This window comes from Pipistrellus kuhlii, unplaced genomic scaffold (genome assembly GCF_014108245.1).
Source record: "Pipistrellus kuhlii isolate mPipKuh1 unplaced genomic scaffold, mPipKuh1.p scaffold_m20_p_6, whole genome shotgun sequence".
NCBI classification, from domain to species: Eukaryota; Metazoa; Chordata; class Mammalia; order Chiroptera; family Vespertilionidae; genus Pipistrellus; species Pipistrellus kuhlii.
The window spans coordinates 24,946,366-24,962,314 of NW_023425562.1; the positions used below are offsets into that span (position 1 = coordinate 24,946,366).

General features: G+C 48.2%; 1 protein-coding gene across 3 annotated transcripts in view; it reads left to right on the top strand.

The window, feature by feature from the left end:
- MGLL (monoglyceride lipase) overlaps positions 1 to 15,949 on the top strand; it is a 95,092-nt gene that overhangs the window by 50,666 nt on the left and 28,477 nt on the right. For all 3 annotated transcript variants that reach the window (XM_036419905.2, XM_045574621.1, XM_036419904.2), the window contains exon 4: positions 14,289 to 14,425. In XM_036419905.2, the coding sequence (XP_036275798.1) occupies positions 14,289 to 14,425 (137 nt within the window). The remainder of the gene's footprint in view (positions 1 to 14,288; positions 14,426 to 15,949) is intronic.

Below are 15,949 nucleotides of genomic sequence, written 5' to 3' on the forward strand. Positions count from 1 at the left end.
GCTGCTGGGGGGAATGAGGGAGGAGGTGCTGGGCTGATCGGAGGCAGGTCAGTGCCCCCCCCCCCCCAAACCCTCTCCCCCTCTGCTTCCTCCCAGCTGACCCACAGACCAGAAGCTCCTGAGGTCCGAGGGCTCTCTGGGCTACAAGCATCTCTACACAGTGGCACCATTTCTGTAAACAAGAGCCTCTCCGAGCAGGAAAGTGCCAGATATGTGAGAACACGCCTGTGGCTAAGATTTCTAAATGACCACAGGTAGACACAGCTGACACTTGATACAGAAAGGTGAACCTGACCTTCACAGGACACCTGCTGTGCGCTGGTCAGAGTGTGGGAGTTTAGTCACACATCCATCCATGTGTGTGACCGGGGCCAGGAAACGGGTGACGAAGGTCCGGAGAGGCGGGGACGCCGGCCAGTCACCCGGCGGCAGAGCGACAGGTGTGAGAGCCGCCTGACCCTCGTGTTCCAGCCGCTGCGGGCACAAACAGGGACCTGTGGGAAAGAGCCGTCAGAGCCCCCTCGACTCGCCTTCACCTGCAGGGATAACATTCGCAACTTACAGCTGGCACATTCGGCACATTTTCAAGAGTGAGATTTCCACTTTAGCAAGAGCTTTTTCCTTGGCAGCATACGTGTTCTGCTCTGTTCTGTGTTTTTTGTTGTTGTTGTTTTTGTCCCCACAAAATATATCTGATTTTTAAAGGCTTTCTTAGCAAGAAAGAAAAGAAAATTGTAAGGGGCTTCCCCTGTCCTCCTGGCTACACACAGCAGAATTGTCGAGAAAAGAGACTGACACTTTGACACGAGTCACAGGGCACCACCTTCACAGCTTGGTCCTGGCACAGACCACCTGCGCCGAATATGTGTTCTTAGCACCAGGACTCACTTTCGTATGTTGGTGTAATTATTAAAGACGCTTTCTGTCACTCCTGTTAATGGAAAACCAGAGTCACTTCCCATAAACAGAGAGCAGCTGGCAGAGACTGCTGTTTGCCTACCCATCGTCCGTTCTTTCCCTTCTTTTTAGTAACTGAGGCCTGGTTTTATTCAGATCGGCAATGTACCAGAGCACGCCACCTCCCACCTTCCCTAATGATTAGGCGTGGTCCTGTGACTAAGTTAAAATAGAAGAAGTTGATGGAAGGAACTTCCAGGAAGTCCTCCTCAGAAGGCAGGCACCATGTCTGGTGTCTGGAATGTAAGCGGGATGTCGTGACTGAGGCCAGCAGCCCTCTTGGACCAAGAGGCGCACCTGAGGCCGGGAGCTCTGAGGGAGGCAGAGCGCTCCTCCTTCCTCCCACACACAGCAGAGCTTTAGCTTCGGCTGTTTCTTGTTCCGGGTCGTAGCGGCTCGTGAGAAGTGGAATTATTTGCGTTAAGGTTTGCCTTTGGCTTCTCTCCCTGAGGCTGGGCGGCATGTAAGGGGCCTCCCCGGGCAGATGCGCTGTGCAGGCTCAGAGAGCGGCAGAGCAGCCGACAGCCCTGCCTTTAGCATCGTCTCTCCCAGACGGCATAGATGGGTGACAACTCAAACTGGGAGCCACCGCCCAAAGGTCTGAGGAGGCCAAGAAGCATAGAAACAAACAAAAATGTTGCATTTTCCCTACACCATCCCCTCGCTGGGGCTCAGGGTGAAGTTTTAAAAACAGAATGCACAGTTGAGGAAGTGTTTCCATCTAAAGAGTGTGGGATGTGTGAACATGAATGCCCACATTTCAAAAGGCATCTTCCAAGATGCCCGCCCCCCATCCCAAACCCTCTCATTGTGGCATTTCCCCTTTTCCTCCCCAGCCTTGGTTTCCTCAGCTGCTGAGTGGGAGGGAGTGTGGGGAGGCCGGCTGGGAGCCTTGGGGGCAGGCTGGGGACTAATCATGTGCCTTCCCTGCATCCTAGGCCAAGGCTGGCCCCACTCCAGCCTTCGCAGGACACCGGCCAGCCACCCCCTCCCAGTCCAGCGCTCCAGGACGATGGCTCCCTGGGCCTGTAGGGGAACCTGCTGAGCGCCTGCAGGGATTAATGGCCTAGGGTGGATCCCAGCACTGCTGGTTAGTTACCCCTCTGTGCCTCAGTTTCCACCCCGAGAAAATGGAGATCAGGAATGCTTACCAGCAGGGCTGTTGTGAGGATTAATCCAGTTAGTCATGTAAAGAATTTGAGACACTGGATGGTTATACAACATTTCTAAGTCTCCCACTACCATTAGCAGGAGGTTCTGAAATTCTCATCTTATGGTTGAGGAGACGGGAGCAGAAGTGAAGTATTTCTTGCGATCTTGGAACATATTGGTAGGGAACTATATATACATAATTTTCTTTCTCGTTTTGCCTTTTATGGTGGTGCAGATGACAGCAGGACTGCTTTCCTGAAAGAGGGAGAGATTCTCTCTGAGTCCAAGGGGATAGAAGGAGCTCAGAGTGGACTGGGTAAGAGTGTGGGCGGCCTAGCCTGGCAGGTCACGGGGATTAGAGGTTGTGGGCTGAGCGTATAGAAGGAAGTACCAGCAGGAGGAGGAAACTCAGAGAAGCAGTGTGAAACCAGGAGGAGGAAGCTCAGAGAAGCAGTACCCTGCACTTCCCTTGGAAGTGCTGTCCAAGGGAAGACAGGGTTCATGCAGTACCCCAGGTGGAGACATCTGAGTGTGAGTGGGTAGAGAAGAGAGAGGGATGGTCTTCCAGGGGAGAGGGTTGGCAGGCGGAGGGAGTAGGAGACTGTATTCACATGTTTTGTCATGTAACATGACAAACCAATGTGAAACTTTCCTGGCCCACAGAAACCAGGAAAACAGCTGAGATGCACCGAGGCCCACGTGCCCAGAGGCTGTGATGTGGCCGGTGGCAGGAAGTGCTGTCCAAGGGAAGACAGGGTTCATGCAGTACCGGCTGGTCCAGGCTGGTCCACTCCATGTGCCAAGTCAGAGGTGGAGATGCAGCAGGGGTGGAATTTGGAGATCATCACCAAGGAAAGGGTGTCAGGGGCCCTGCTGGGGCCGGTGAGACCCGCACGTCCCCATGGGCCAGGAGCCTTTGCCATCTTGTAACCATGCAACCTCGATGAGGCCATCGGAGGGTTCCTGAGCCTCATCTTATTTGCAGGAGGGGCTTCCTCCCCTTGGGCCCCATGCTGCCCTTGTTATTGCCGCCACTTCCAACAAGGAAAGTGTGGGTCAGGGAGGTTACAGCATTACACACGGCTCCCCAATGGCAGAGCCAAACTCAGGCCCAGCAACAACTGATGCCGACTCAGTGAATCCGTGCTGAGGTGCCCCCAGCGAGCAGTCACCCCGTGGCCAGTTCTCAGCAGATACCAGGAGAATGGATGGAATGTGGCTGTGGGAACTAAGAGCCCTGCCAGCATGGCTCTGGGCCTTTTTTGTTGTTGGGCAAACAGCCTCACACCTGACTGCAGAGCGTGTCCCTGGGTCCTCAGAATCGCCAGGGAAGGGGCTCAGGACCTTCAACATCGAGCGGGGGGGGCGGCTTCTGAGCACACAAGGCAAGTTTGCCCCAGGCTTCTTCACGGTTCTCTTCTTTTTTCCTACGTGGGTTTCTGTTCTTCTTACTCCTGTGAACATTGCATCTCCCTCATTCCTTGTATTGTCTTCTTCCCATAAAAATCTGGTGTTTATTTTATAATGCAAGAGTAGAAAAATCTTCCTTTTATTGATATTTTGTTCCAATGAAAGACCATTGACTAAAATAAAAAAATAAATAAAATAAAATAAAAAGAGAAAAGAAAACCAACCAATGGAACAACAGCAGTTAGAGGGCAGTTTCTCTCTCTTAGAAAATATAGCGACTTTCATGCACATGCGTTTTAGATTAGGGCAGGAAAGAGAAGCTGTACTTGCAGAGCCCTGTGCTTGTACACCGAAGGCTCTGGGGCCCAGAGATGAGGGAGGTGACAGGGTTCAGCAGGTTTTGCAGGCTGGGTCAGTTCGCTGGCCTGTGGGCTTTGGAAAGTCTCCCTGTGCCCTGGCCTTCCCTGTAAAATGCTCACTTGACCAGTGATGCCTGCGGTTCCCACCCCAGAAGGACCTGGCCTGGGTGTACCTTGTTCTCGTGACACGGCCCACACGCCCACAGCGGAGAGCTCAGCACACTCAGCCCTGACTGGTTAAAAAGGAGGAAAAACTGCCATGAGTTGGGCTATGGGAGGGTTTCCAGGAAAGCTAGAGGACTGTTTATGGAAAGAAAAGGAAGACCATTGCACAAAATTACACAGAGGTGGAGACATCTGAGTGTGAGTGGGTAGAGAAGAGAGAGGGATGGTCTTCCAGGGGAGAGGGTTGGCAGGCGGAGGGAGTAGGAGACTGTATTCACATGTTTTGTCATGTAACATAAGGAAATCAACATAAAATGCTTGATGACCAAGCTCTTATTTGTGGCTCTTCTCCTGGCACAGGTCAAACACGGTGGACTAGGCAACCCCAGCTGTCTCACAGAACAGCTTTCTCTGCCAAAGCTTCGAAGTCTAAAACGGAATTCTCTGGGGGCCAGTTTCAAGTGAGCCCAGGTTTTCTCACCCAGGGGCATTGTCACAGTCACCAGCCAATCAGACAATTATTCTGATGTAACAAACCACCCAAAGCTGAGCGACTTAAAACGACGATTTATCTAGCTCATGATCCTGTGTGTCAGTAATTTTAGTCTGGACTCAGCTATAGATCAGTAAGGCCCTTCTGGCCTGGGGATCATCTGGCTGCTGTGCCTAGGCTGGTCTCTGTCATCCGTTAGGTTAGCACAGTTTCCAGAAGCTTATGAGACCCATCAAACCTGGGCTCAGACCAGGCTGAACGTCACCTTTGCTGCACTGCGTCAGTCAAAGCAAGCCCGAGCCCCAGTCCAGCCCTGGCTGGGAGGGGCTGCAGGGGCACATTGCAGTCAGCCTACTAAGTGTCCAGGTGTGTTTACAAAAAGGCATAGGTAGCAGAATAGGATGAAAAGCATTTTTTATTTTTTTTTTAGTTCTTTCTGAGAATTAATTTTTTCCATCCTAGGAATTTTCTTATGGCTCTGATGCAAGACAGAAGCCTTATTGCTCTATTAAAGGGTTTTCCTTATCCAGGGCCTTTGCTTTAGAAAGGTCACAATCACTTTGGTTGTTTGGTGGCAAAAGCTGGACATTGCACAGCCAGTCTCAGAAGGAGCTGGGGGACCCCCGTTCTGCCTGCTCCTTCCGTCCTCTCAGCTCGGCTCCCAGGGAGAGCTCCTGACCACAGAGGCCCAAGGCGACGAGTGCCCAGGGTGCAGTTACTCACTGGAAAGCCTTGTTTGGCTTCAGGGGGAAGGACTGTGCAGTGGACACCATGTTAAGAACTTGTGGTCCTGGTTTCAAAGCAGGCGCTCTCACTCCTGGGGTCACAAACGGTGGACGAAGGAAGACTAACGTTTTCTGGGCCTCGGCCGCCACCTGCTTCCTCATGTAAACCCTTCAGCAACCTGCCAGCTAGATACAGCTGTCTCTGATGCCAATTTTAGCTGTTGGGAGGCCCAAGATCATAGTGGTGAAGGAGTGTGCCCAACCTCACACAGCTGAAGAGTCGCAGCAGAATTTGAATGCAGATCCGACGCCGATCCCTGTATCGGGTCTTCCAGGAACTGCCAACCCATGGGTTTAAAGTGTGGAGGCGAATGTATTAGTCAAAACATAGTCTCTATAACCTATTTTCCAGCAAAAGTGATCATACGGACACAGAGAAAGTCATGCACCAGTGAAGTATTCTGTGAAACCCGAGCTAGGTCAGGAATTTGTCTAATTTGGCAAATTGTTGCCCATACCTTTGACATTTTCCCCCTTTGTCTGGTTCTAAGTATAGGAAGTGTTTTTTATATGAAGCGTTTTCCTGAAGTTTTAAACTCATACGATTGCTGATCTTGTGGTTTTCTGTAATTTGCCTCAAGTGTTATTTACGGAATTTGCAGAGCTTCCTGTTATTTTGTTACCGCTTTTTTATTCCTTGATCTCATCGCATCCTGGAAGTCTCTGATCATGAATGCCTCTTCCCACCCCACAGCTGCTGCCTGTTTATAAACCCGGGGTACTTTCTGTATTCATCCGAGAGATCTGAGGCAAAGGTCTAGCATTTCTGGATGGTTCTGGCTAGCCCAGAATCGCCCAGAGCCCGACCAGGTCATGAGACAAAACAAACGAATGGGAGAAATGTCCCAGGGGCATGACACCTGGGAAGGTGGCAGCTTATCAGACAGCGGGAACCAGCTTCCCTCCGTTCTCCAAAACCAAGTCATCAGTCTAGAGCGTGATGCAAAGCGAAGATCATCTTGCTAGACGCCAAGAACCGTCGTTCTGACACGTTTTGTCATGCTGTTGCCTCTTATTTATACAGTGGAGAGTAGGATGTTTTCAAATAAACCCTCTAAATTTGAAATCCTGAGAATGCATTATTTCTAAAATGCCGCACCGTTAACAGCCTTTTAGCTGGTTACATTATAAAGCATATTGTAACAGCTTAAAGGAAAAATCTGAGCTGAAATGTGTTTCCATGGCCCATATGTTGAATTCTGGCATCTTTTTCAAGCTGTTGTCAATTAGGAGAGAGATTAAGTTCTGCCTTTATGTCCTTTGTGAGATCGGGGAAGTGCTTAGATGCTGCGGAGAGCTACAAAGGGAGATGTTTTTCTTGGGTCAAAGGTGACGGAGAGCAGTGGCCGTTGGGAAGACAAAGATGTGTTGTCCCCAATGTTCGCGATGGACATGCGGGGCCATCAACCAACACAGAGAAGGAATGGCTTCTGCTGCGGGAAACAAACCGTTTTGCAGGCCAACAAACTGTGACCTTGGACTTTTTGCCATATGCATGTTTTTTAAAAAGAGAAAGAGAGGTTGAAGCAGATCTCCTGGTCGTAGGCTGGTTCTTGCCCTGAACCTGCATCCAATCAACCTCTGCAGTCCCTTTACCCCGTGGCTTTGAATCTCCCTTTGTTCCCACACTCTCTGCTCCTGGAACCTAACAAAGACATTTTTAGCATTGGTGGGATGTACCAGCTGATGACCCAGCATACTTTCGTGTTGGCAGCGAATGGACCTACTATATAGCCTTTTAGCTCAAGAATGCATTTCCATTACTTTTAAGTTGTCATTGGTCTTGTTTCCTTACACTCTGGTATAGGATGCTATTGCTAATGGGATTTCTGCTACTGGATGTCACAGGAGCACAGAAAACAAACCAGGCCTACATGAGAAAACGGATTTGATATCTAAATTTTAAGCAGCATAATTACATTGCCGCCTAAAATAGGAAGGAAACTTGGGGATGCCAGCATCCTTGCTCCAATAAGGCGTTGAGGCTAAAGGCTGGATGCAGAAAATACAAACAGTCATAAGGAGGCCTGCTGGCACTGGAAGGCATGGCTTGATGTGCAAAGGCCACTGAGTGGGCCTTCTGTCATATTGTTGTGGGAGCATTTGCCATGGCTCCAGCAGTCACACGGACTCTGCCTGCAATCTTGACTTCCAAGTGAGTCAGCCCAAATGGGGAGACTTATACTATGGCTCTCTCCCTATCAATGGTAGAGAATTATGTTGACCAAAAAAAAAAAAAAAAAAGGAAAATATATTACTTGAGCTACATGTTCTTCAGACCAAAGCAATGGCTTTCTGTCGGGTTTTTACCTGGAAGCAAGTACCGTACCACAATGGGAAGAAGGTAGGTGTGTCACTCCTGTATAATAAACAAAGACATAGCTAGCTCCCTAAGCTGACAAGGATGTGCCGAAACTCGCATTTCCATACTTTGCTAGGGACAGGGAAAGCTATCAAGTTGAAAAGCATTTTTGGTTCTATGAATGAAATCTCATTTTGGCAAGTTAATCCTAACAGTTTTATATACTGCTATAAAAAATGTTCATCTCAGTATTATTTATTGTAGCAAAAAACTGAAGGCAATCTCAGTGCTCCACCATAAAAAGCAGTTGAGTGAGATTTTATTTGATCCCCCCTGACTGGCTTACATGCAGTCATTATAAATCACAGATACAAATTATGTAACGATGTGGGAGAAATATCCATGCATTATATGTTAAGTTAAAAATCAACTTTAGGCCCCTGGTACCTGACACATAACAGGTATTGAGGACATGTCTGTTCATGGCAAAGAGCTTTCACCATCTTGTTGCAGCAACCCAGATAGATAAAGGTCTTATCTAATTGGAGGACTGACGTTCTCCCTCACCCCAAGCCCAAACATATGCCCCTAGGAACCGTGAGATAATGGGGTGTTGACTGAGCAAGAAGTCTAGTGATATGCCCTGACTGGTCTTGCTGGAAGGCATACATGATGACCACCTTCACTTATACCTTCTGCTCCTTTGCAGTCCATGTGTCATGGGTGCCCTAGTATGAGCAAAGCGGCCCCAGGCGGCTTTGTCTGGTCTGGGAGAAGGTGAGATGCTGGGAAGAGCCTGAGGAGGCCATGCCGAGATAGCGTTCAGAGCATATGCAGGACAGATGGCCTCCCGGGGCCACAGGAAATAATATGAGTTTGTGGGTTTGTAAAAAATGTAAAGGGTGAGCCAGGCAGGCGTCATTCCACAATTTGAGTTTTGGGTTTGTTTTTTCTTCAATGTTATATCTTAGAGTTCTTCCTGAGTGAGTATATTATAGAGCATTTTGCCAGGCCGTTGAAATAAACCAAGCTTTACTCACACATGTTTCCCCTGCTATCAGAAAATAGAGCATTCCTGTGAAATCTGCGGTAAGCCAAAATGGTGTCAAGGGAAAATATGATTATCATTCATTTATATGGAAAACTTTCTGAGCTTTCCCAGACCCAAATTTCAGCACATGCACTATGTCTTTAATTCCATTCACCACGATTGACGCAATTGTCCAGGTTTATGCTAAGTGGAACACACGAGCTTTCTTGGGCCTTTATGGGACATTAAGACACACCTTGCTAACGGATGCACAGATAAGTGGGGTTAAAGCGCAGATGCTCACACAGGTCAAAAGTTTGATGCCGAGATGCTAAGTGTGGTTCCCAGGTGGGGCCACTCTCACTGCTCAGGGTGCCGCTGCTGCCTCTGTAACAGCTGCTACCAAACAACCCTGAACGCCGTTTTTGCTTTTCACCTTTTTTTCATTAAAGTGAACATTCTCTTTGGGTTTCTGTTAGTGGGAACGGGAACTGATTAGGTCTTTTTGTAAGAGCGAAGTGGGGGACTCACAAACTTTGAAAAGCAGGGATATCAGTTCTTATTTCTGGTTGATGAGAGAGGAATGGTTCGTTACCTTCTTTTTTTAAAATGCTCATTTCCACAATTTTTACTTACTTGCCACTTCCTCTGTGTCCAGCACTTAACACAGATTCTCTCAGTTCATAGTACAAACAATTCAAGGAGGGACTATCACCCCCACTTTGCAGATGAGGAAACTGAGGCACAAAGAAGTTGAAAATCCTGCGTGAGGCCTTCCCACAGGGGAGCCCGAGGCCGCCTAAAGGCCAGAGCCATCCCAACTAACCCCACACTCAGTGGCTGTCTCGATGCTTTCCTGGATTTTCCCATACAGTGAGCATGTATTACTTCTATTCTGAAACAGTGGGACCATCTGACACTACCAGATCAGAAGGCCTCAAGCAGAGGATGCCGGACAGTGCAGAGTGGGTTAGAGCAGGGAGAGCTTGAGGCGGACAGGGGCTGGATAGGAAGCTGTCACCAATTCAAAGGCCATAGACATCTTGGTCCCTGTGAGTAACGTAGGCGTGAAAGGAAGGAGACTGACGCAGGAGACTGTGATCTAGAAATCCAGAAGAATTTTGTGACCAGCTGGACAGAGGGCTAGCACTGAATTCAACGATGACAGCTCTATTTGGAGCCTGGATGATTCTGAAGGGGGATGGGAGTCATTAACCATGACATAGAACCCAAGAGAGAGCCATTGAGATAGAAGCTGCTTGAGGAACCATGGGACAGCCAGGGGAATCTTTCTCCCTGAGCGTGACCAGGTGAATGTTTAGCTCTGGAGAGAACCCAGAGCCAGAGACTGGGAGACACCTGCCTCCGGATGAGAGTCACAGCAAGGGAGTGGTGGATGTGAGCAAGAGAGAGCTTGGAGATGCCCAGGCATCTCCTGGCTTAGTAGGTAGATGGCGAGGCAGACACAATCATGCCTGGTAATAAGGGCTGGTTTGTGACTAAGCAGACCAGAGCAGAAATCCAGGAATAGACTAGAGTGAAAAGGAAACTTTCACATATGATAAGAATGACATTGCAATTCAGTGAAATAATAAAGGACCTCTTAGCAAGTTCTGTTAAGACAATTAAGACACTTCTGCATTTTGGAACTTGATAGAGATGTGGTTGAACAACATTGTGGATATACTAAATGCCACTTACTTGGCATGCTTTATTATGGTTAATTTTATAGTATTTGAATTTCACCTCAAGTTAAAAAAAAAAAAAAAGAACCATAGGGATACCAAGATAAACTCCAAATGGATCAAAGATTAATGTGTAAAAAATGAAACTATATCTTGTGATAGTTGTTGGTGATGGTTATACAATAATGTGAATGTACTTAATGCCTCTGAACTGGACACTTAAAAATGGTTAGTGTAAGTTGTATGTTGTGTGTATATTATCACACAAAAAAATGAAATGAAACCATATAATAATTCACAGAAAATATGACTGAATTTATTTATAACCTTGGGTGGACAAGACCTTTATTAATAAGAATCAAAATTCAGAAGCCATAAAAAGAAAACAGATAATTTGGCTTTTTCGAAAATAACAGTGTTGCCCTAGCTGTTTTGGCTCAATGGATAGGGCATTTGGCCTATGGACTGAAGGTTCCTGGGTTTTATTCCAGGCAAGGGCACGAACTTTGGTTGTAGGTTCCTCTGCCCAGGTTGGGGTGTGTGCAGGAGGCAACCAATCGATGTGTCTCTCTCACATCAATGTTTCTCTCTCCCTTCCCCTTTCCCTTCCACTCTCTCTAAATATCAATGGGGAAAATATCATGGGGTTAGCCAAAAACAAACAAACAAAAAACACACACCAATCTTGTGCATAGCTAAACACAACATAAAAAGTCAAAAGTCAAATGACCAAGTAACATACAAAGAGCTTTTAAATATCAAGAATAATGCAAAACCCTGATAGAACAAGCAAAGACATGGATTCTCACTTTACCTAAACTAAATACAAATGGCTCTTTAAAAAACGAGAAGATGCTCAACACACTCTTTCTCTCCTATTATATGAGCAAAAATCCGAACAGCAACCAAGATACTTTGTTTGTAAGGCTGAGAGAAACAGGCCTTCCCTCTCATGCCTTGCAGATAGAGCATAACAGCAATTGGGAAATTCACATTTGGACCGAATGTAAGATGATATTAGGGAGCTAGTGTGAATTCCTGCAGGTGGGAAAGTAGCATTGTAGTTGCGACAGGCATGTGAGTTTTAGGAGATGCATACTCAAGTACCTAGGGATGGAGTGCGTGATGGCTATGAATTCCTTTTATAAAATTGTTTTTATAAATAATTTCAGTTTATAGGAAGTTTGCAAGAATCATGCAAAGAACCTCTGTATTGCCAGAGCAGGAGCGGAATAGAGAGAGGGAGAGGGAGAGGGAGAGGAGAAGGAGAGGGAGAGGGAGAGGGAGAAGGAGAGCTCTCCAGGAGCCACTAGGATCAGGAAGAATCCACTTTGGTAAAGAAGGGAAGCCATCACAGGGGGGAAGGGTCAGGAAGGCCATGTTGGTGGGTTCATATTTTTTTTTAAAAAAAGAGCGATAGTGTCTGCTCAGTCAGGAGGTAGGTTTGCAGGTTTTCGGCTAAGGGAGAATTTGGAGGAGATGCTGAGGCAAATTTGTTTGGTGACTGTGTGTGAAGAGGCAGTATGTCCTGTTGCCTGGCTCACAGCTCATGCTCACCCAGCCCTTACAGAATAGGCTGGCGAAGGGCTGCTGTGAGCTGAGTCTAGAGCGAAAGATGTTCCAGCTCAGACTCAGAGGGGCCATTCCTCAAAACACTAAACCGAACTATCATATGACTCAGCAATCCCACTTCTGGGTATATACCCCCAAAGAATTCAAAGCTATAGTTCAAATAGATATTTGCACACACCCGTGTTCATAGCAGCAGTATCCACAATAGCCAAGAGGTGGAAGCAACCTAAGTATCCATTGACAGTTGACTAGATAAACAAAATGTGGTAGATATTGCATATAGTGGAATATTATCCAGCCTTTAAAAAAAAAGAAAAGAAAAAAGAAAAGAAAGAAATTCTGGCCCAGTCAGTGTGGCTCAGTTGTTGATCCTTGATCTATGAACCAGGCGATCATGGTTCAATACCCAGTGGGGTCATGCAGGAGGCAGCCAATCATTGATTTTCTCTCATCATTGATATTTATATATCTCTCTCTTCCCCTCTTCCTTCCTCTCTGAAATAAATAAAAAATATAGTTTAAAAATAATAAAAAAATGTGAAAAGGAAATTCTGACACGTGTTATATAACAAGGATGGATCTTGAAGACTTTATGCTAAGTGGAATAAACTGGACACAAAAAGACAAAACTGTAGGATTCCCTTATAGGAGATTCTTGGAGTAGTCCAATTCAAAGAAATAGAAAGTAATGTATTAGTCAGCTTGAGCTGCCATAACAAGTACCACAGACCTGGTGGCTTAAACAATAGACATTCCTCACAGTTTCAGAGGCTGGAAGTCAGAGATCAAGGTGTCAGCAGGGTTAGTTTCATTGAGGCCTCTCTCCTGGGCTTGCAGACAGTCATCTCTCCTTTTGTCCTCATGGTCTTTCCTTCGTGTGTGTCTGTGTCCTAATTGCCTCTTCTTATAAGACACCAGTCCTATTTGATTAGGGCCCACCCTAGTGACCTCATTTTAGCTTAACTGCCTCTTTAAAGGTCCTGTCTCCAAGTAGTCACTGGGGGTTAGGACATCAACATATGAATTGTTGGATGGGGGGAGGGGGGCGTTGTATATAACTCAGCCCTTAATAATGAGTATAGAGTTTCAGTTTGGGAAAATAAAAAGTTCTGGTGAAGATGGTGGCGATGGTTAAGTGTGAATGTACCTAATACCACTGAACTGCACACTAATAAATGCTTAAGAGGGTATACATTTTAGATTTTGTATATTTTACCACAATACAAAATGAAACTTAATTAAATGTAATTAAATTTTAAAAGGGGAAAAAATCCTCAGAGAGGCAAGGGAGCTGAGGGTGCTGCTGAAAGGGTGACAGGCTTGGGCCCTGGCCTTCATGCAGGGGACCAGAGCGCAGGTGGGGCTGGGCAGGGGGAGGGTGGGAGGCCACGGGGGTGGGGACAGGACAGAAGGAAACAGAAGGCTGTGGTCTGACCACACTGAGGGCTGGGCAGCCAGTCCGTGTCCTCACCTTCTCATCTGTAAAACGAGTGTTACAGTTGCTGCTATAATCGCTGCCTCGCAGAAGCAGCAGGGAGGGTCTGGGCTGATTCTCTCGCTGTGTGGCCCTGTCCTCTCCGAGCTCTTCCTTTTTTGCGATTTTCAAGCAATCGCATCAGCTGCTTTCAGCCTGAATGTGGAAGCCGCAGACAGTGTGCTGTTTCTATAGAGACTTACATCCTCCTGAGAGGAGGGGGGACGCAGATACAGCCTAAGAAAAGACCAGCCCAGAGAGGTGACAGATAAAATCCCAGAGGGATGGAACCTGACCTGGTTTCACTGCTGCTTCGTTGAGAAAATGTCTAGCAAGCACACTTAACTATTTTATGTTATGTTTGTCATACTTCCTCCTACGAAGTGAGATGACACTTTACCTGGTGAAAGGCTAACGTGGGAACACAACTGTGAGGGTCAAGGAACTGGGAAAACCCAGGAAAGTGTTGAGCTTCACAGATCTCACTCCTGGCAGCTTTCCAGAAAACCGGGCTTGCTGCGTTTCTCCTTGCATCTTCCTTCCTTTCTTCCTTCCTTCCTTCCTTCCTTCCTTCCTTCCTTCCTTCCTTCCTTCCTTCCTTCCTTCCTTCCTTGGGGATGGCCATGGGGAAGACAGCTGGCTGTGGACAGGGGTTGCAGTCTGGTTCACTGTATGATCTTGGCAAGATCTACCCTGTGCCACCCTGTGCCTCAGCTTCCCAATCTGTACAGGCGGGGGAGACTGACCCCCATGTGTGAGAGCGGTTGGAACGGGCTTAGTGAGATGATCCACTCAGGTTCTCGGTGAAGAGCGGCTGGTAACCCTGGCAAGGACACCGCTGCGCTTGGGCAGAGAAGTCAGCCCTCCAGTCACCGCTATTCTCTCGTCTCCCTTTCTCTTCCAGTTGGCCACGGACAGAGCGAAGGGGAGAGGATGGTAGTGTCCGACTTCCACGTGTTCATCAGGGATGTGCTACAGCACGTGGATGTGGTGCAGAGAGACCACCCGGGGCTGCCCGTCTTCCTGCTGGGCCACTCCATGGTAAGTCGACCACAGGCGATGCTGGTCAGGGCCTTGGCCGTGGGCCGTGTGAGAACACCGGGATGGAGAAGGGGCAAGCGGACTCCCCACCTCATCCCAGCTCCCCGCCTGGCTGGCACACCCCACTCTGCGCGTGCAGCTCCCAAGCAGTGGAGTGCTTAGGAAACAGGTCAGGTTCAGAGCCCTGGAGACAGCCCAGAGAGCTCAGAGCAGCCACTGCTGCCCACCAGGGCCCCAGGCACCAGGGGGTGGTCCATCAGTCCAGTCCTTACGGAGGAGCTGGGTGTGGGCACTGACCTTTGGTTAACCCTGCCGCTACCTCAGTGCTGTTTCATAATGAGACTCTCAGGGCACTTCTCCCTGCAGAGCCACTTCTCAGGGGGGTGGGGGGGGTGGGGGTTGTGCTCCAATCAGCGAGAAGCACACGGCATGTGCCCTCACCCGCTGCTGGCTTCAGAGCTGCACAAATGGAACCAGGCACAAAGGCTCCCCATGGGCCCGACTTCTCACAGGTCATTCGCCATCCTTTTCACACTTTAAAGTTGTAAAAGCCTCTTAAAACGAACCAAGTATAGTCTTTTTTTAAAAAATATATTTTTATTGATTTTTATTTTTATTGATTTTTTACAGAGAGGAAGGAAGAGAGATAGAGAGCTAGAAACATCGATGAGAGAGAAACACCGACCAGCTGCCTCTTGCACACCCCCCACTAGGGATGTGCCCGCAACCAAGGTACATGCCCTTGACCGGAATCGAACCCGGGATCTTTCAGTCCGCAGGCCGACGCTCTATCCACTGAGCCAAACCGGTCCTGGCTCGAACCAAGTATAGTCTTTAAATTGAGGGTCCTCACACTGGCACATCTCCCTCCCACAAGCTGGCGTGTTGGCTGGCAGAGAATTTGAGCTGCTCGATTTTGAATTTGGGGAGTCTGTTCTCTCTAGGGCAGAGCCCCTGGCCCTTGTCACCGCCAGGCTCTGTCCCTGAGTTCCTCTGACCTGCCTGGCCCCTGTAAGCATTTACAGTGTCAACCCTCCGTTCAAATGACCTGCAGCTTCAGCAAATAGTCAAGGCCTCAGACCTTCAGCACTGTCCACATTCACTAAGTTACCCGGATTTCTGGAACCTTCACTGAACCGAGGGGCGGCGGGGGCGGGGGGGGGGGGGGGGCGGGGAGGGGGACGGTGCAGTGTAGCAACCTCTTACGATCATCAGATTAAACAAAAACAACCTTAGGTAAGCCTGAGAGAATGGATCCACTGGATCTCTGCCAGCTTTTGGTCTGAGGCAGAGTAGGGATGTATTGTTGAACTTGCAGCCCACACGCAGGAACCTTATTTGTTTCTCTCTGAAATGTTTTCTCCTGGGAAGAAATACGTAATAAAATAATTGCAGACCCAGCTTATCCAACATTGGATGGCGTCTGTTCCCAGGTGGATCCCCTGGGGACTCTGACCAGGCTTAGGGGGCCCCTTCCACGGAGCTCACTAGGAATCGTGTGCTGGCGGGCGCCGGCACACAGCA